Source organism: Ovis canadensis, chromosome 3 (assembly GCF_042477335.2).
Source record: "Ovis canadensis isolate MfBH-ARS-UI-01 breed Bighorn chromosome 3, ARS-UI_OviCan_v2, whole genome shotgun sequence".
Classification (NCBI taxonomy): Eukaryota; Metazoa; Chordata; class Mammalia; order Artiodactyla; family Bovidae; genus Ovis; species Ovis canadensis.
Genome location: NC_091247.1, coordinates 225,931,821 through 225,951,706, shown reverse-complemented (window position 1 = coordinate 225,951,706; position 19,886 = coordinate 225,931,821). Strand labels below are relative to the sequence as shown.

At 55.6% G+C, this 19,886-nt stretch overlaps 1 protein-coding gene across 1 annotated transcript in view; it reads right to left on the bottom strand.

Annotated features, from left to right (window-relative positions):
- MPPED1 (metallophosphoesterase domain containing 1) overlaps positions 1–19,886 on the bottom strand; it is an 81,997-nt gene that overhangs the window by 47,327 nt on the left and 14,784 nt on the right. The window contains exon 3 of the mRNA XM_069581710.1: positions 11,547–11,728. Within this exon, the coding sequence (XP_069437811.1) occupies positions 11,547–11,728 (182 nt within the window). The remainder of the gene's footprint in view (positions 1–11,546; positions 11,729–19,886) is intronic.

Below are 19,886 nucleotides of genomic sequence, written 5' to 3'. Positions count from 1 at the left end.
ACCTAATGGCAAGTAAGAGCTCCAGCCTTGGACTCTTGGACAGCCTGCCCCTTTGAGTTGGAAGGCCTGCACCCCACCCTCCACTTGTCCAAGCACTGCCCAGATGCCAAGGTCTCCCTCCTGCATGAAGCAACCCCACCTGCCCTACTTGGTCCTCATCCAGCCTCTATGGCCCCCACTGGCCCTCAGGCCTTCCAAGCGCGCCCCAGGCCCCATGCCTCCTTGCCAGTCCTCCACGGTTCCACCAACTCTCCAACTCAGAGCGGCTGCCCCCGCTGAGAATGTCCTCCCTGACGTGGACATGGCTGGCCCCCTCCACTCTGGTCTCTGCTCCGGTGCCACTGCATCAGAAGGTGATGTCACGCCTTGCCCCCTTATCCCGGATCCTCCCAGCGTGCTATAGCTCTGTTTGCCCATGGCCTGTCTCCTGCGCGCTCACTGCTGTATCTTCAGTGCCCAGAATCACACCCTGCACATAAAAAAGGGCTCAGCAAACGTCACTGAGTAAAGAATCAGGTGCAAATGGGAAAACACACAGTAATGATGGTGACTGCTGTGAGGTGGTGTTAAAAAAAGTAAGACAGCAAACTCCAGACAACAAAGATACATAAGACAGTGGTAGGAGGGGGTGTGGTGGGCACAGTTCGGGGACCTTCAGGGGAGAGTGGGAGTGTTGATTAATTTTAGACTAAGTTGGATATGCTTATTAAAACATTACGAGTAACCACTAAACAAGTCGAAAAAGAATGGCGAATTTCCAAACCAGTAGAGGGGAAAAAAAGAAGCTTCAATCAATCCAAACAATAAGCAGAGGAGGGAGACAGGAAGCACAAAATGAATGACAGAAATGTTTGATGTCCTAGAAAAGACTAAATAAAGATTCATTACTTTTTCTATTCACATTATTCAAATCAAAAATCTTTACCAAGGTCCCCCTACAGAGAAATGACCAGAACGTAAGTCTGATCCTCAAGAGCCACAGCTGAAACGGACATCAGACATTGCTACGGAGGATAGACAAACCAGAGGGCCTGACACACCTCCTCCACCCAGCAATCACAGCCATCTGCAAATGCATCTGCCTTTTTTCACCTTGGCTCCCAGGAAGCTCCGGCTCCAGCACAGAGAACCCATGTGAGCCCCAGGTGTTGATATTCTAAGCCCGCCCTCAGAACTGCTCTGATTTCCTTTCCTTAATTCTGGCTCTCAATTTACCACCAACACTCTACCATTTTACCATTCTTACTGTTTTTTTATAAACCATCTCAAATCTTTTCACACAAGATGAGATATAAATAAGCAAGCAAAAACCCAAATGAACAACAAAACACAAAAAATAAAACTAAGGAAAAACTTTCAGAGAGCCTAAACCTTTCAGAGAAATGCTTCTGTACCTTATTTAAACATTTTTTTAAAAAATTTAATATAAGGCAAAGATTTTTAGGATGACAGTCTTAAAAAAAAAAAACAACCACAAAACATGTTTGAAATACACACACACACACACACACCTGCAGTGGGTCTCATTTCATTTCCAAAGCCATTCTGTTGTAAATAGATAATTAGCACTTAAGCACACCTTTCAAGGGGTTTATACATTAACATGAAAATACTATAATTACGGCTGGCCAAAATCGCTTGACTACCACTTAGAATTCTAGATTTTTCATCTTTATTAGAAGTTAATTTTCTCTCTTTTAGCCCCCAAAACACAGCTTGGCCTTGTGAGAATTTTTGTGTGTGTGTGTGTGTGAAGAATACAGAAAGTTAATTTTTTGAATGAATACCAAACCTCTGCTCTCCTCGCCCTCCAATTTTTGATGTGAGCATCAGTCTCCCTCTTTCTGGGCGACCACATGTTTATCAGTCAAGCCGGCCACTGTGCCTACACACGACCAAAATCCCTTGACACCAACCCACTCCCAAGCAGAGACAGCCAGAGATGATGTGAGGCCCAGAGTCAAAAACAAAATTTTTTTGTTGTTTTAAATATTCAATCTCTAGTCTTTGTAGGAATAGCAGCCTCCTGTGTCTGGAGGACGTCTGGATCAGGCCTTTTTATCCAAATTAACAAGCAAATGAGCCAGAATCTGCTCTGAGTCTACTGTGCACATCCACTGATGTCTATTATGAGCTCTCTAAAAACTACAGTCGTGTGTATGTGTGCACTCGGCCGCTCAGTCGTGTCTGACTCATGTAACCCCGAGCGCTATAGCCCAGCAGGCGCCTCAGTCCACAAGATTTTCCAGGCAAGAATACTTCAGTGGGTTCCCATTTCCTCCTCCAGGGGGATCTTCCCAACCCAGGGTTCGAACCCCAATCTCCCGCATCATAGGTGGATTCGTTAACCATCTGAGCCACCAGGGAAGCCCGCTTGGTGACAAAGACTTGCTCACCTCGTGCCAGGCCTGCCGGGTTCCGTGGACACATGTTAACCATCCCCCCAGCCCTCCAGCCCGTCTCTCCCAGCAGCCTTTCCTGCTGACCTCATCTCCACGCTGTAGCCAGACCCCCGGCCTGCTCTGTCCCTTGGGCCCCTCCAGGTCCACTCCCAGGTCCCCCTGCCTCTCCTGGGGCCCCAGCGTCCTCCTCCGCCTGCTGTGACCATGCATCACCCAGCAGCTGAACGAGTCTTTCAAAACACCGAGTCACACCATTCAGTTCAGTTCAGTCGCTCACTTGTGTCGACTCTTTGCGACCCCATGGACTTCAGCACGCCAGGCCTCCCTGTCCATCACCAACTCCCAGAGTTTACTCAAAGTCACGTCCATCGAGTCGGTGATGCCATCCCACCATCTCATCCTCTGCTGTCCCCTTCTCCTCCTACCTTCAATCTTTCCCAGCATCAGGGTCTTTTCAAATGAATCAGTTCTTCACATCAGGTGGCCCAAGTACTGGAGTTTCAGCTTCAGCATCAGTCCTTCCAATGAACACTCAGGACTGATCTCCTTTAGGATGGACTGGCTGGATCTCCTTGCTGTCCAAGGGATTCTAAGCCCCCGTGGCGTCTTTAACACTTAGGATAAAATTCGCACCTTCGCCCTGTCAGCAGACCTGGGCCTTCCCCCCTGGCCTCTACCGTCTCTGGGCTCAGCCCTGCAGACCTTGCCTGCAAACCAGGCAATTCAGGGCTGGGTCCTTCTCTACTCATGGGTCCTCTTTTAGGCCATCCTAAACCATCTGCTCCAGGAGTTGGTGATGGACAGGGAGGCCCGGCGTGCTGCAGTCCATGGGGTCGCAAAGAGTCGGACATGACTGAGTGACTGAACTGAACTGAAACCATCTATACTAAAAAAAACAAAACCTCTCACCTTGATCACTATCACCTCCCCCTAATCATCCGAGTCATTGATCCAATCACCTAAGTGACCTTGCCTGTTTACAGCATTGTCAGACCCTACATGGATCCCTGGGCCCTCTGGAAGTAGCTGTATCGGTCATCACTAACTCTTCAAGACAAGACAGTGAACATAGTGCCATCCCACCCTACCCTACCCAAGATCTGGGATGACTGGGATGTGTGTAGACCCCTCCCCTGTTCTCCCGTGGGAGAGACGGACACTCAGGTCACTCACAGCCTGGCCTCCCGGCTCAGAGGCCAGGAGGAGTGTGATCCAAGAGGAGAGCCAAGCTGGGGCCCAGGGAGGGGCCTCAGTCGACACATGGTCCAAACATCACATTTTTCGGACGTGGACGTGAGCACTCAGCAGGAAAAATGAGGTTAAGGTCAGAGTCAGAAAGGGAGGCCCAGAACCAGACTCCCAGATCCACTGAAGGGGCTGCAAACCCTGACCTCGGTCCACACGAGGCCTGTCTGCCCACACCTGCTGAGCCGCTTACACCCTGGGATCGCAGCCAGTCCTGGGAAACCCACCGCACCCCACCACGCTGGCCACGTTGGGCTGGACAGCGGGATGGCTCCGCCTAAGAAACCCAGAAGGTTTTCAGCCCCACTCGTGCGGTGTGCATACACTGGGCTGGGGCCACCCCAGCCCTGTCTCTCAGGCCTAATGCCCTGATGCCCACTGTGAGGACAGTCCACAGCCCGGGGCAGGTACTGGGCACAAAGAGACAGATGTGAACACGAAGGTCCGAGGCTCTGGGAAGAAGGGAGCCTTTGCATGAGGTGAAAAACAAAAATACAATTTTCTCAGGAATAAGACAAAAGCAGTGACTTGCATAAGCTGCTGGGGACAGAGCTGCGTGGAGTGGGGAGCGTTAACTTGGCCTCGGCCTCACCCGGGGCCTCACCCGGGGCCGGGGTGGGTCGGTGCGGAGGGAGAGAAGAGAAGGGCTGAGGGTGGGCAGTGGGTGGGGAGGTCGTCAACTTCCAGCCGCATCTGAAACAGTTGTTCACGCAAAGACCAGTTCTGCACCCAGGCGTCATCTCCTGCTTCTGCACAGGGACCGTGAGGCCCCCTACTCCTTGCCAAAGCCCCTCGGGTCCACCCACAGCTCCTATCGGGGGCTCCCGTATCTGATGGCACAGAGGCAAAAAGACGGCGTGGAGCCTTCTCGTGCCCAACCACCCCCTGCCCCTGACCGCGGCCCCGCGGCCTCCCTGCAGCGGCAGATGAGGCAAACACCAAAGAAACCCACCTCGGAACGGCTTCTCCGCTTTCCCTTTCTCTCCCTTCCTCTCTCACAGATTTTAATTAAGGGTTTACTTGCAAAAGACCTAGCTCTATTTAACTAGATCCTTGGACCCCTTTTATATTGTCTTATACATCGTTTTATGGTAGGGCGCCAGTAAAAAGTTAATTATAACTTCTAAGCACTCCATTTCCAGGCCCTCATCTTCCTCCCCGCCCAATGCTGCTAAGAGTAGAGTCACTTAATTAAGTGACTCCTGGGTGCTCTACAGGCCTTTCAGCAGACGCCCGCCAGCACCCCTCAGGGCCAGGGTGGACTCCGAGGACCTGCACTTGACCCAGCTCAGCCTCAACCCTCAAAGGGTTCACAGGTTCTGCAGGAAGATGGGGAGGCTGGCAGGACGGCCCACTTGGGAACCCAAAGCAGCTCGGCAGGTGGCAAAAGTGAGTGACGAGGACGTGGGCAGGACAGACAACAGCAGGGCCCAAATAACAACAGGAGGCCCTGACAGCTTCAGAGGGAAGGGAGCTGGGGTTGAAAGGGGCTCAGTGGAGGCCTGTGCCTTACCACATACCCTCTGGGTGTGGGTCTACAGTTTGGGAGTTCAGCTTGAGACAGAACAAGTCTACAATCCTGGTGAACAGCCAGGAGGAAGTGTCTTCTGAGTCGACTGAATAATAGGCCGGCTGGATCTCAAAGAGAGATCTGGTGGAGGCAGAGTGGGAGGCGTCTGTGAGTCTGGGCGGGAGCAACATCGGGGCGGGGAGGGGCGGGTGTTGGGGGGGAGCTCATTATCATCCGGAAAGAAGGCGGTTGAGAAGCTCAGGGTTGGTCCTGAGCGGAGCCACCATCAGCGAGGAGAACCAGGAACGAAAGGAGGAGATGGAGAAGGGGGCGCCAGGAGGGAAGCTGGAGAAGGAGACCCCAGGGCGGACTGGGAGGTGGAGAGGAGGGGTGAGCGGTCACTCCGAGGCCAGTGCCGGGTCTGAAGCTGGGAGTTCCAGGGGAGGGGAGGGGCCGTGGAGGCTGCAGGCTTCTCCCGGCAGGGGGTGGGGCGGGAAGGAAAGCCTGGCGCCTGCCAGTCACAGAGAAGGAGCCTTCCAGCATCTCGCAAATCCCACTGGGAACAGACAGTTCTCGAGGGCACGGCTGTCTCTTCCAGCCGGAAGCAGAAACGGCCGGTGTTCTTGCCTTGGGGCAGACGCAGGCGGTGTCCAGGCCTCGGGGTCATCCTGGGCGTGGGTGCTCCCGGGTGCTCAGCACACCTGGCTTCCAGAGGGGAGCCCACACACACCCCCGGAATATCTGTCCCTCCCTCGGCCAGGTCCCCAACACCCGCTGGCCTCAATTCCCAGCCTCAATCTGGAGACACCCCCTCGGCCTCTGCCCCTTCGAAGACCCTCCCCGAGCCCCATGTTGTGAGAGCCGCAGCTCACGCTCTCCGGTGTCACGGCCCTGCCCTCCTGGAAGCCCCTCTTACAGCTGCTCCCTGCCGCCCGCCGCGGCAACCAGCCCTGCCAGGAGGCGGGGGCCAGCTCACAGCACACCCACCCCGAGTCCAGCCTCTGTCCAGGGCTTCCCCGGGCTGAGGCCTGGTCAGCGCTGGGGGTGAGGCTCGTCCCGCCCTCCCGGGGCAGACGGTCTAGGTGGGGCAGACGGGAGGCATGAAGACACAGGGGCCTCCCTCCAAGGGCCACCACCAAGGCCTGAACAGGGAGCCTTGGTGTACGGGGTGGGGGGGGGGGGGGCGCCCAGGGACCAATGCAGCCCAGCAGGGTGGGAGGGGGCCATGGGGCGTGTAGCTTCACAAGAGCTACATTCGAGCCGGGGTGGGTCGGACTCTGCCGGGTGGACGAGAAACAGCCAGAGGACAAGAATGAGCCAGGGTCCCGAGCGGGGAACTGGAGTCAACCAGTGTGGTCAGAACAGAATGGCTCAGCCAATGCTGAGGCTGGTTGGTTGGCAGGTGTGTTTGTGGGGTCTCGGATCAGGAAGAGGCAAGCTTTTTATGACAACAGCCAGCACTCCTCGAGGGCTTCTCCCTGAGTCCGCAATGTACTAAGCATATGACTTGTCACTCCTCCCCAACCCTATGGGGTAGGTAGGTACAAATGAGGCACAGAGAGGTTGAGTGACTAAGTGAAGGTCACACAGCAAATAAGAGGCTAAAGCAGGGGTGAAGACAGGCCTGCTTGACTGCCAGATGGGAGCGCTTAACCTCCCTGCTGTCCCACCTCCCTGCACAGACACGAGTTACTGAGCCAATCAGTCTGCGGGCTCCAGGCTGCCCATCCGTCATCACGCCATTCCTGCAGATGAGCAAGGAGCTTCCAGCACATTCTTTTCCATTTTCAGTTAACTGTGCTCTTCTTTTCATTCTTTACAGCTGGAAAGCCCGTCCTTAGCAATTTTTTAGCTGCTTACTGGGACATTTACAAATCCATCTGGCGGTTCTATTTCATGAATGTATTGGGGATATTAATGGCCCATGGGAAAAGGGATCTGTCAGGGGGCCCTATCACCCCCAACCTAGTGCCCTCTAAAGAATACAGATCCAGACAGAAGCCTGCAAGTGGGCAAAACGCAGACACCCTCACAGCCAGGCCGAGAGCAACCCACCCGACAGCAAATTGGAGACGCGTGAGGGGAGCCACACATGTCCCCGGTCAGGCACCTAATCCTCTCTTACAAAAGGGTCTTTATTAATTTTTTAAATCTCCTCCTGTCTGGAGGTGGTTCCTACAATATGATTGTAGGTGTTCTCCATGAGATCAATGAGCAGGGAAGAAGCTGGTTATGAATTTCAGATCAGCAGCTTTCTCACTCAGGAGGAGGAAGGGCTGGGCCCATGGGTGTGAGAGGCAGGCAGGGCCCTGCTGGCCAGGGAAGGGACTCCAGGTGACCTCCTGAGTAGCTGGATGATGCCAGGACTGCCCTGGGCCCAGCACCATCCCCACCCCCATCCTGGGATACGCCGTGCATCAGACTCCAGAGAGGCCAATGTTTCTTTAAAAGCAATGAGATTTTACTGTTGTCTTCAGTTAAAGCTACGAGAATAATACATGCTCCCCACAGAAAAATCAGAGGGATAAAAGAAACAGAGAGCCACAAATCCCCCACAGTCCCAGACATCACTTCTGGAACATTCCAGAGCCTCGGACCTCACTGGCCTTGCTGCCTCCATCCTACCTCTGCAGTCCAGGCCTTTTTAAAGGTCACTCCCTTCTGCAAACCTTCCTGAAGAGCCCAGTTCACTTAGAATCAACCCCAAACTCCTGCCGCTGGCCCACGGGGCATAGCTGCAGTGGTGGAAACCCTCCCCTGTGCCTGCCCGTGGGGCCTCTGCAGCCGCTCTGCCCCTGCTTGGAATGTTCCTCTTGCAGGGCTCACTGTCACCTTCACGCAACACCCAAGGCCAGCTCTTCAGGGAGGCCTTCCGTGACTGCTTCAAGGAGCTCTCCGTCACCATCACCCGGGGCCAGCGCTCCGCAGACCTCATCATGAGAATGGTCCTTTTGGTGCTTCCGGTGGGTCCACCCGTCCAGGGCATCCCCATCGTCAGACACGGTGGCCGCTCCTCACTCCTACCATCACCCACTGCACACTCGCCCCGTGTTCTCAGAGAGATGCACCGAACGGAGGAATGAATAGCCCCTGCAAAGCTTCCTGCGTGTGTGTGTATGTGTGTAAGAACTGCCCGCATAGATAAGGTTGTAGGTCAGCATTTCTCGGAAACTCCACATACTTTGACACACAAACCATCTACCGCTTCTCCTTGCAATTCAACGTGCAGGCTCCGGTCAAATCCCCCAGCCCCACATGGGACCAACCCATGACCCCTACCTCTGCCCCAAGGGAAGCCCTGACCTGGCCAACGCCACCTCCTGGGGGCAGTAAGACCATCCGCACAGCCTTTTACAGATGATAACACTTGAGCATTTCCTCCAGCCCAATAGAGCCTTCAAACAACCCACCTCTGAAGAGGCAGACAGGGTAAGGGAAGCCTGACCTCTGCCCATCTAAAATGAGGTCAGGGAGGCTCAGAGAGGTCACCTGACTGGTGCAGTCACCTGGGAGGAAGCTGACCCTGGACATCTGGCCCCAAAAGGCCCATCTTTATTTCAAAACAGAGAAATTTCACCATAAAAACAAGAGAGGTGATACAGAGGAGATGATGAGAGCTTGGCTCCAGAGTCCAACTGCCTAGCTTCAATCCCAGCTCTGCCAGTTGCTGGCTGTGTGACCTGGGGCGAGTTACTTCACTCCACTGAGCCTCGGCTTCTTCTCTGTTAAATGGGGATAATAGCTCCTGCCTCATCCCCTGACCAAGAGAATCAAATGATTTAAAAATATACATAAAGGGCACCCAACACACATGAAGAGTTGATAAACACGAGCTTTTTATAAAACCACACCTCCTGAGTCCGTCTCTCCACCATATCACCAACCACATCCCTGGGCACGTGAACCACCAGCCCACAGAGGTGAGTCCCTGTGCGCAGCAGGCAGGTTCCCGAGAAGCTGACTGCAGTTGGACCACCTAAACCGTTCCTACCGATGCTCACATGCAAATCGCCCCCTCCCCTGGGCCCCGTTCAGTCACGCCTCAGCCTCAAGCCCCGCCCAGTCCACTTGAGTGACAAGCACTGACACCTGCAAACCCTTCAAGGCTGCCAAGGGGAGAGGCCCCTTTTGTAAAAGGAAGACCCTCTGCAAGTTCACCCTTCCCACTTGCCACGATCCGGGGAAATAAATCAACACCAAGCGCAAATTACCAAGAAAGCCGCCCAAATTCCCATGGCACCTAGTTCTGACCTCTACTAAGCGGCAGGTAGAGAGATTTTCCTAAAATGGCCATCTCACCAGGCGGGCCTCCCAGGCCCCTGGCTCCCACTCGGCTTCAGAGTCTCTAGCAGGCCCCACGCCCATTTTCAGGCTCACTGCTTTCATGTTCCCCCAGAGCCCCTCCCTCCAGCCCGGACACATAACACCACCTCTCACATGTCCCACGAAGGCTCTGGCCTCAGCTACCCTTTGCCCCGCACAAACTCCCCGATTTTCAGGCCAAACCCAGCCCAGCGACAGCTTGTCCCTGAAACCTCCCATCCAGGGGGAGGCCACCCTCAGCACCTGCACTGAGAGCTCACAGCCCCCAGCCACCACCCCTGGCCACCAGCCCTCCACCCCTGGCCTCTCTCCCCCGCCCCCCCCCGCCCCCGCCGCCCTGTGTACATGCAACTGTTGGCTTCATTACTCACACAGCATGGAGAGGAACACATCTGGGCCGGGGGTACATCAGAAACAGTCCCCACTTTTGGGAACCTCAGGGCGGGGGCGGGGGCCAACATCGCCTTTGGTCAGATAAGGATCCAAACAGGGCCCACGTCCAACAGCTGCTCCTCACATCCAGCCGGGCAGCAACAGTAAGGAGCCTACCAAGCGGGCCTGGAAGAGCACGTGCCCAGCCACCAACGACTCCTGCTCTCTGCCGGGGACGTGGGCTCTCGGTTCAGCCTCACGTCTCTTTGAGACCCTGGAGCAGAGGGCTAAGAAAGCAGCCTCGGGACTGGCCTGCTGGTCCAGCGGTTACAAACCTGCCTCGCCATGCAGGGGACACAGGTCAGACTCCTGGCTGCGGAAACCAGGATCCCACGTGCCATGGGGCATCTAAGCCCAAACGCCGCAACTAACTAAAGAGGGGTGAGGCCCTCTTTAGGGCCTGATGCAGCCAAAATCCAATAAATAAATATTCAAGAGAAAGCTGTCTCCGCGAGGGCCCCCTTCCTAGGACCTGGCAAAGGAAGACGCACTGGGGCAGACTCGTCTCCTGCAGGAGCGCCCCCCACCCCATCCCAGCCTTCACAGGTTTCAGCCCAAACAGGGGCCTCGATTAGGATTTCCCATTTGAAAGATCAATATTGAAAGCTCCAAGCCTGCCAAGAGGAAGGAAAGGCCTTGCTTGTAAATATTTGTCTCGACTGGCAAAGCCGGGCCTCTCTCGCTGCAGCTACCCGCCTCGCTCCTGGCCCTCTGCTCGCGGAGCTCCCAGCCAACTGCACAGCGGGATGCCCCTGGGGAGGCGCGGGGGACCGTCTGGCGGCCATGAGGGGCTGCGAGGGGAGGTGGGCCGGCTCTGGCTCCACGCCTCCGAGACAGCAGGCCTGCCCACCGGGGCCGTCCAGTGGTCCCCACTGGGGCCGTGGTAGAGAGAGTCGCTGTGAGGTTTCTCTGGATTCCAAGCAAGCAGCTTTTCCCGGGGGGGCACCCCATATTTACGTCTTTCTTATTTTGGAAGAAAGCATAACCAGAGACAAAACCCTGGGGGTTGTGCTTGCGAATCATGGCCCACCATCTCCCACGGCATGGGACAGCGCTCGCTCTGCTGCCTGTACCAACAGCTGCCCACGGAGGAGCCCACACCGGGACCCCTGGGCTCCTGCTGGGGCCACGGAGGCCAGGAGGGCCCTCTCACCTGGGCCGCGGTCAAGGGTGGTGGGTGTGTGAGCCGGTGCGACCAGCTGAGCACCTGCCTTGGCATCACTGTTCCCAGAGAGTCATTCATTTGTTCACCCACTCAGCCACTGACTCACCCTCTCATTCAGTCATTCATCAGTTATTTGTTGGGTGCTTACCTGGAACAGGTACTGGGGGCTGGACACGCAACCAGACAAAAACAAACCTGGGTTTGCCTTTGGAAGTGAGTCTCCCAGGCGGAAAAATTTCCCACAAATAGAAAGTCACAACAGAGACATGTGCTGGGGCAGGAGACCTCCCAGGTGTGACGAGATAGTCAGAGGGGTGAGGCCTGGTCCTGGAGGTCAGGGGGCTTCCCAGGGGAGGTGGACAGGTGACAAAGGCCAGGGAGGGGCCAGGCGGTGCAGGGAGGAAGGGTGGCAGGCAGGGGTCTGCCCCGAGTCTGGCCGCTCCCAGGCGCCACCCCTTCTGGCACCTACCCAGCCACTCGTTGAATTTCTTCACCTCGCTCGGGAGCCCCAGCTCCGTGAAGTCCCCGGCGTGGATCAGCACGTCGCCGTAGGGCATCTGAATGGGGTCCGTCCTCGAGTGGGTGTCAGACACGCAGACAAAGCGGGTGTAGCCAGGCGGCTTTGGGGCGTCATGAGGCACCGGGTCCACCCTGGGGAGAGAGGGGACTGTGGGGTCCAGGGGCCAAAGCATCGGGAGCCTACAGCGCACATCCCATCCAGATCGGATCACGTGTGGTCCAGATCGCATCCACCCGCATCCGAACCCTGACCCTCCACTCACCAATCAGGTGGAAGATTCCCCCCTGAGCCTCAGTTTCCCCTCTGTAACACAGGAACCCCCGGGTGTTGTGTGAAGGTTAAAGGAGGTGATGAGTGGGAAGAGCTGACGGGTACAGTCCAGCATGTGGACCTACGTGCACTGGAGTGATGACCACAATTGGCCTGCTGTTTGACAAGCAGTGCCTCTCAACCATTTTTTTTTCATCGTCAGCCCCTAAGGGACCTACAAAAGATGCTTTTTCTACTTACCCCTCTCTTGTGCAATTTTAACACCACAGATACACTGTATATCTGTTCATTTACTATGTGTGTATCTGTGCTTTATAATAGTAAGATTTTTTTCACCCCCCAAAAATCCAGGTTTCACCGCCTTGGGGGGGGTTGCTGTCGGCCCCATGGAGGATGCATGCACTTAAGTCCTCATCCGGTTGGAAGAACTGACTCTGCAGGGCCGTGCAGAGAGAGCATCCAGGGAGAGCCATGTGTGAAGGGCAGCATTTCATGGGAACTTGCAAGATAAAGGCATGATAGGCAGGCAGCAATTTTCAAAACCTATGAGCTGGTCTGATCATGTTGAGAATGAGGGCTTTCCAGGGTCCTGCAGGAAAACAGCTCTGGATTTAGAAGACCCAGATCTGCTGATCGTCACTAACATATAACCTCAAGAAAATGCCTGGCATTGGTTTGCTCATCTGTATAATGGAGCTCCGTCCCTCACTAGGCAACGACACTCAGGAAATTTAAAAGCTGTAGCTGTGTAACTGTGAGTTCTCGGTCCCCAGGAGGCCCTGGAAGCCCTCTTATCTTGCACATGAGGATACTGAGCAGGTGGCCCGGGTGTCCCAGGGAATAAATGCAGACCGTGGGAAACAGCCCCAGCTCCCCGCTCCCTGTTCAGTGCACTCCCCGAGAACCCCGGCTCTTGCCTCCTCAGCTGACTGGTTCTGCCAGGCTCAAAACGCTGAAAAACGACACAATGACATTTCAACGAGCTGCTCTCTCCAAATGAGTATGCCGCTCAAGGAGTTGTGTTTAAATCTAATTATGCGGCAAACCAAAAGCAGTACCATATCAGTTACATAAATACTTTTAAAGACATCTTTCTAATTATCCTTTTTTTTCAGACAATATACTTCGAAGAAATTTAATTAACACCTTACAAGAGACGTGGGTTCAGCATGCTAATGTGCAGAGAGCACGAGGAAGCTCCATCCGCCCAGCGGCAGCCGCAGCCCCGTGCCAGCATCTCCCCGTCACCCAGCCTCCGGGGGAGAGACTCCCAGGGCCCTTTGCTGGGGGTGGTTAAGTCAAGCGAGGACCCCCAGCGGGTCAGAGTTAGGTCCGATCGGGGAAAAGGAAGAATTTCTGAGTCTGATGATGTCCAACAGGACGGTTCTCAGAGTCCTTTCTCTTCTCTCTCCATTCTTTCCTTCCATCCCTCATTCATTCAACAAAACACATCCTGAACGCCTACTGGGTACCAGTTATGAGCTCAGAGCTGAGAACTGAATGAACCAGGCCACGTCCCAGACTGATGATGGAGACGAGACTTGGCCAGGTAGTGACAATAAAGCCACAAGGTCGGATGGGGCAGCAGAGGGCCTGGGGGCCAGAGAAGGCCCTAGTCTGGCCTGGGGGGCCCTGAACTTGCCAGGAGGAGGTGATGCCTCAACTGGTCGAGAAGCGCACATCTCCCTCCTAGGAATTCCTGCCACTCCTCTGTCCTCTGGGTCACTCCCCACCGCCACCCACCATATGACAGACAAGTCTTGCAGGGAAGAGGCCTGGGAATCCACCTGTCTGCCCCTAACACAGCTGACATTGGAGCAAGGCAGCCAGTCACTACTGGGCTATTGGCCTGGCGCAGTAATTAACATGACTGAGTCAATCAAACTCATCCATTCATTCATTGGCCTCACATACACCGAGGCTGTAAAGATGCCACAGGGCAGCTGAGATCAAGTCAAAGAGACAAAGAAGGGGGACACAGGGAGTGAGACACCATTCCCAGAGCCACCTCGGGCCCCAGCAACCCCTTGTTCTGTGTGTCCCTCCGTGGAGGAGCCCTGAGCCAGCTGACGCCCCTGCTGCCAGCCAGCCAGGAGCACACGAATTCCACGGGCACTAGTCGGGCTGGGCCTGCTACTGGAGCCCAAGCTCTTTAATTAACTCCGCTCTTGTTTCTCTTCGCCCTGAGGCTTCTGAGCTCCGTGAGGAGGCAAACCTAATAATCCCCAGAGGAAAAAACAAAAAACAAAAACAGACTTTTATTTCCCTGCACTGTCCTCCAGCTATTTGGATTGTAACAAATGCTCAACCTTGAAATAATAACAACAGTAATGATACTGATGATTCCCATGGGTTGAGAGCTCATTGTGTGCAAAGCACTGTCACGCATCTGCTCTCTTCACCCTCACAGGGACCGTCTGAACAGGGCACTCTGCATGTGCCCATTTTATAGATGAGGAAACTGAGGATCAAAAAAGGCTGCTGGGGACTTCCCTGGCGGTCCAGTGGTTACGACTACACCTTCCCATGCAGGGGGTGTGGGTTTGATCCCTGGTTGGGGAGTTAAGATCCCATAGGCCTTGTGGCCAAGAAAGGAAAACATAAAACAGAAGTAATATTCTAACAAATTCAATAAAGCCTTTAAAAATGGTCCACATTAAAAAAAGAATTTTTTTTTTTAAAAAAAAAGAAAAGGTTGACTTGCCCAGGATCTCAGCTATGGAAGCTGGTGGAGCTGGGATTTGAAGCCAGTTTTCGATTCCAGAACTCACACCAAGCTGGACTGTTTCCAGGCCTTACTTCATTGCATCCAGTCAATCTACAGACAGATGCTTCTGAGTGCCTACTAAATACCAAACACCTGCTAGGGACAGGACAGGACACCCATGGAGACCTTGTGCAGCTCCTAGAAACCCTGCCTGTGTTTTGAAGGGAGGGAAAGAACACGAATGAGGATACTGAGGACAGCACACAAAGGGTGGGAGGGCTTGACGACATCAGCTGAGATCCCCCTGTGCCTGAAGCTGGACCCAAACCTGGACGTGAGCCAGGAAACTCTCCTTTACCCATACGGCAGTTTGCAATCTGGCTAACCCTTGAGTTGAGGCAGCTCTGTGTAGCAAGTAACTGAGGGCTGGAAAGGTTAGTCCCACACCCAGGACTGGTGCTCCTAAGTTAAAGAGTAGAATTTGAACCTGGGTCTTCAGAACAGGAATTGGGGCATTTAACCTCATAAAACAGAGGAAAATGGTTATTTCCCAGCCATGTTCTTCAGGGGACCAGAGAGAAAGTATGGAAATAAATGTTCCAGGTTTGGGAGGGGGCAAACTCGACTACCTGCCCCAAAGCGTCTACCTGCTGAGATGGCCCCAAGCAAGTCTGTGGCTCTTTGCCTCTCTCTGACTCCTGAAACCTGTCACCGCGTCCCCCCAGCCTCACCCGGGACCTTCCCACAGGAACCCTGGCGGCAGGGATGATGCAGAATAGAGAACCCAGCCTCCAGCGCCCAGATCCAGGGTAGTGTCTGGGCTCAGCGACCTCCTCACTGTGCCCAGGACCCTTCCAGCCTCCCATCTGGCTCTGTACGGTGGGGACCACCCACTCTCTTGGAGATGTTGTGAGAACTGGAAAACTAATCCATGCCCCTTGCAGCCTGTGTCCTATGTCCTGGCCCCCTTCTCGGTCTCTCTCTCCCCTGAGCCATTGACACCCTGGAAATGCAACTACTGATGCCAAAAACTCACATAGGCATGGGAGGCAGAGGCCGTCCCCCATCCCGTCATCTCTATTTCTGGGCAAACAGGGTACCCTGAAGGTCAGGGGGCTGGATGACACAGGACTTGTCTTCAGTGAAGTTCCAAAACCGTGTCCAGTCATGTGACTGGGCATCACCCACGGCTTTTAGAATGAGTGATATCTCTAGTCTCCTCTCATCCTACCAGTGGGGAAACGGAGGCCCAGAAGAAGGCAAGGACTGGTTGGTGCTGAGCTGCACGACTGCCTAAGGCTCCTTCCCACCAAGCACTGGCTCCAAGGCAAGCCTGCACCTGGAGACCCCATGCCTCCCTTCCTCCCCAACTCCTTGCTTTGCTTTTGCCGGTCCTCCAAGCCCAGGGGTTATGCCGCCACCACCAGGAAGCCCTCCTTGATCCCCTCACTCTTCCTGGGGCGTGTGCCTTGCCTGATCCTCGCTCCCTTTTCTTTCACTCCTCCTGTCCCGCCGTGCTAGGCTCAGGAGATAGCCCATGTTGGCGGAGGGGAGGGACGCTTACAAAGCTCTCCCACGAGTGCATGTATCAGCATAGGCTGAAGCAGTGCCATGAATGGGAGGCTCTGCGTGCCTAGATCTGGGAGAGGGAGGGCAGCCAGAAAGATTTGGCGAGAGGTCGGGGAAGGCACTCCGAGGAAATGAGATCCAAAGGATGAGTCCGTGTTAGCGGACATCGACTAGGGGAAGCAGCCTGCGCAAAGCCTGGAGGCAGGAGGGAGAAAGCAAGGTCCCAGAAAACAGAACTGCACCCGGAGCCCTTGGGGGGAGGTTCAGGATGGCACGTGAGAACAGACAGAGCCCAGGTGAGGGCCTCCTGCTGGCTGTCCCACCCCAACCCCCACGTCTCCTGGGCTCAAGGCTGACCCTCCCTGTCTCCTGGAGACCTCGCAGCACCTGGACAGGCTAGGGGCCACCGGGTCCCTTCTGAAGCCGCCATCTCACCTAGTGAGGGCATCAGCTCTCCAGCCTTGCCCAGTGAGGAGGCTGGGAACCAGGGGACACTCTGGCCTGGCACACAGTGATGTCCCCCACCCTGCCACATTCATCAAGGACCCCACACAGCCTGACCTTCCACAGTGCTTGGAGGGTCTTTAAATGAGTACACCAGGATGAGATGGCTGGATGGCATCACCGACTCAATGGACATGAGTCTGGGTAGACTCCGGGAGTTGAGGATGGACAGGGAGGCCTGGCGTGCTGCAGTCCACAGCGTCGCAAAGAGTCGGACACGACTGGACGACTGAACTGAACTGAGCTGAGTCTGCACCAATAGGACTCCTTTTAAAGACAAAGAGGGACTTCCCCGGTGGTCCAGCGGCTAAGACTCCGTGCTCCCACCCAGGAGCCTGGGTTTGGTCAGGGAACTAGACCCCACGTGCTCCAGTGAAGACCCAGAACAGTCAAACAAATAAATAAATATCATAAATAAACAAAGGCCAAAGAGGAGTTGCCACGCCTGGCCCCAGTCTCCTCTAAGGCGGACCCCCATGGGAACCTGTCCCTCCCACACAGATCTTGCCTTCTCAGTGAGCACCAGGCCAGCGGTCCACCGGTCTGGCCCAGGACAGAGGGGCAGGTATCTAGAGGGGCTCTCCCCAGGGGCAGTGTTGCTTGGCACCCAGGGTCGGGGTACGGGGGGGTGGTCTTTGATCTCAGGGCTCAAAACCCAGAGCCCCAGGTCCAGACACTCATTCCTCAGGCAAAGGCAGCCTGGTTACCACCAGGGTCTCTGGGGGCAACCGCATAAATCACAGGGCTCCATCGGAGGCCACGTTTGGGCTGTCACCGTTGTTATTAAATATAAATTGTGGATTTATTAAATAAGGCCCCTCGCTCCCTCACCCCGAGACAAAGCCCAGGGCGGCGATAAATCACATGTCAGGAAGTGGCATCTCCCTCGGTGGAGACTCGCCATGGAAACCCACACGCTTCCTCTGCGTGCAGGGTGTGAGTCGGGAGAAGAGGGGGTGGGAGATAGCAGCCACCCACCCAGTTCTGCGGGGGCCCGGCTTCACCTGGTTGTGTGCAAAGCTGCATTTCAAGCTGAGGTGACCCAAGCGGGCAATCAGGGAGCACCGGGCCAGGAGTCCAGAGCCGGGACTCACTGTATGCTCTCCTCGGGGGCCCAGCCAAAATCCCTGAGCCCTATTGCCTGAGCCTCAGGAGGGGACCACACAGAGCAGGCCAGGAGGGATGGAGCGGGGCAGGCCGGTGTGAACCTGCTCTGCCCACAACAGCTAAGTGACCGCAAAAAGCCATTAAGCTTTCTCTCCACAGCACTTAGTGCTATCAGAACCCTACGCTACTGCACTTAATGACTTTCACGGCATAGCCCACGGTATCATCAGCTCAGTGCAGGCGAGGCTCCATCTGTGGTCACTGCTGAGTCCCAAGCACCTAGCCTGGCAGGCACGGACACCTGCCGCCCGGCCCCTCTCTTCATGGATCCACATACTTAATCCTCAGCAATACAAGGAGCAGCATCATGTAGGCAGGGAAACAGAGGCACCAAGAGACACACCACAGTCAAGCGGCAAAGCCAGGACTCAAATCCGGGTGGTCTAGCCTGGAGCCCATGGCAGTGATTCAGTCGCTAAGTCACGTCCAACTCTTGCGACCGCATGGACTGTAGCCTGCCAGGCTCCTCTGTCCCCAGGATGATCCAGGCCAGAATACTGGAGTGGGTGGCCATTTCCTTCTCCAGGGGATCTTTCCAACCCAGGGAAGGAACCTGGGTCTCCTGTATTGCAGGCAGACTCTTTACCACATGAGCCACCAAGTATGCCTCCGGAGCCCACATTCCTAACTAATCAGCGTGCTTGGCAACTTGCTCACAGACACCCTGGGTGGGTGAGTGAATGAAGAAATGAACCAATAAGCCAGAGTTGTTAGATGGGGGGAATGACTCCTCTCACCTGGTTGCTCACCGCCCTTCCTCTGACACAGCCTGGCCCGCAGGGGCCCGCGTGCTTCCTGCCTGGGTTGGAAGTTTCTGGACATCCCCGCTACCTTTGGCTCAGACCCTGCGGCAACTTCCCGACTTGCTGCCCCTGATCCTGCTTCTGTGGGTCTCAACCTACAAGGCATCTTCTCCTCCCTCCAGAGGGTCCTCCCTCAGCCCCTTGGCTCCCCACAATTCTCCTGACTTCTGTAGCCCTAGCTCTGTTCTGCAACTGGGGCTACCCAGGGGTCCCCTACATGACAGCTCTGCCTGCCTCTACTTGGCTTTATCTGCTGTGCCCAGGGACCCCTCTGAAAGGGCGTGCACACAGGCACACACACACACACACACACACACACCCCACCTGCTCCGCCTGAGGGCCTGGGGCTCTCACCCATTCCCAGCAGCATCTGGGGACCTCAGGCACTGTCACTTGCAGCCCAGGAGGGCCAACTCCATCAACAGAAGAGAAAACCCAGCCGTGGGAAGGCCTCCCCTTGCAGCCGCCGTGCCAGGCCTCGAGGTCCCAGAGAGACCAAGGAACAGCATGCTTGAGACTCAAGGCCTCCCATCCTGCCGAAATCTGCCAGTCTGGTTCCAGACTGGACATTGCAGGGAGTTTCCCAAAGAGAAATCGTGTTGTTGTCCTTCGATCGTTCAGTCATGTTCAACTCTTTGCGACCCCACGGACTGCAGCACGCCAGGCTTCCCTGTCCTTCATCTCCCGGAGTTTGCTCAAACTCGTGTCCGCTGAGCCGATGATGCCATCCAACCATCTCATCCTATTGACAATGCCAGCCCTGCAGCCCCCACGGAAACGAGCATTTACCAGAGCAGGCACTGCAGGGAAGAGGGAGTTCCTAGTGCTGGGGCCCACCCCCAGGCTGGGTGCCCCCTGCCCTCCAGAGCCCTTGCTCCCATGACTGATCCCTCACCCACCCTTTGCAACAGAAGACCTGTCCTGAGGGAACCACAGGGACACGGGACAGCGACCCAGTCACACCACCTCTGGCCGGGCAGTGGAACCCCCTGGGCTCCTTCTCAACTTGGGTCACATCCTGGACCCTCCTGTCTCCCTAACGGGCAGCGGCCAGCACCTCACGTGACCACTGCCCCCCAGAACCAGTGCCCGTGGCCCAGGAGGAAGCCAGGCCCTGTGTCCTCGGGGAGGAAATCTGACCAGCCTGCTGGTCTGGGGGCCTGCCCTGGGCCCCACAGCCCAGGAACGTCCCATCTCAGCTCTCATCTGCTGTATGGTCACTGGGGACTCGCGGCGCTCCCCACTCATCAGGGGCTTGTCAGAGACCCA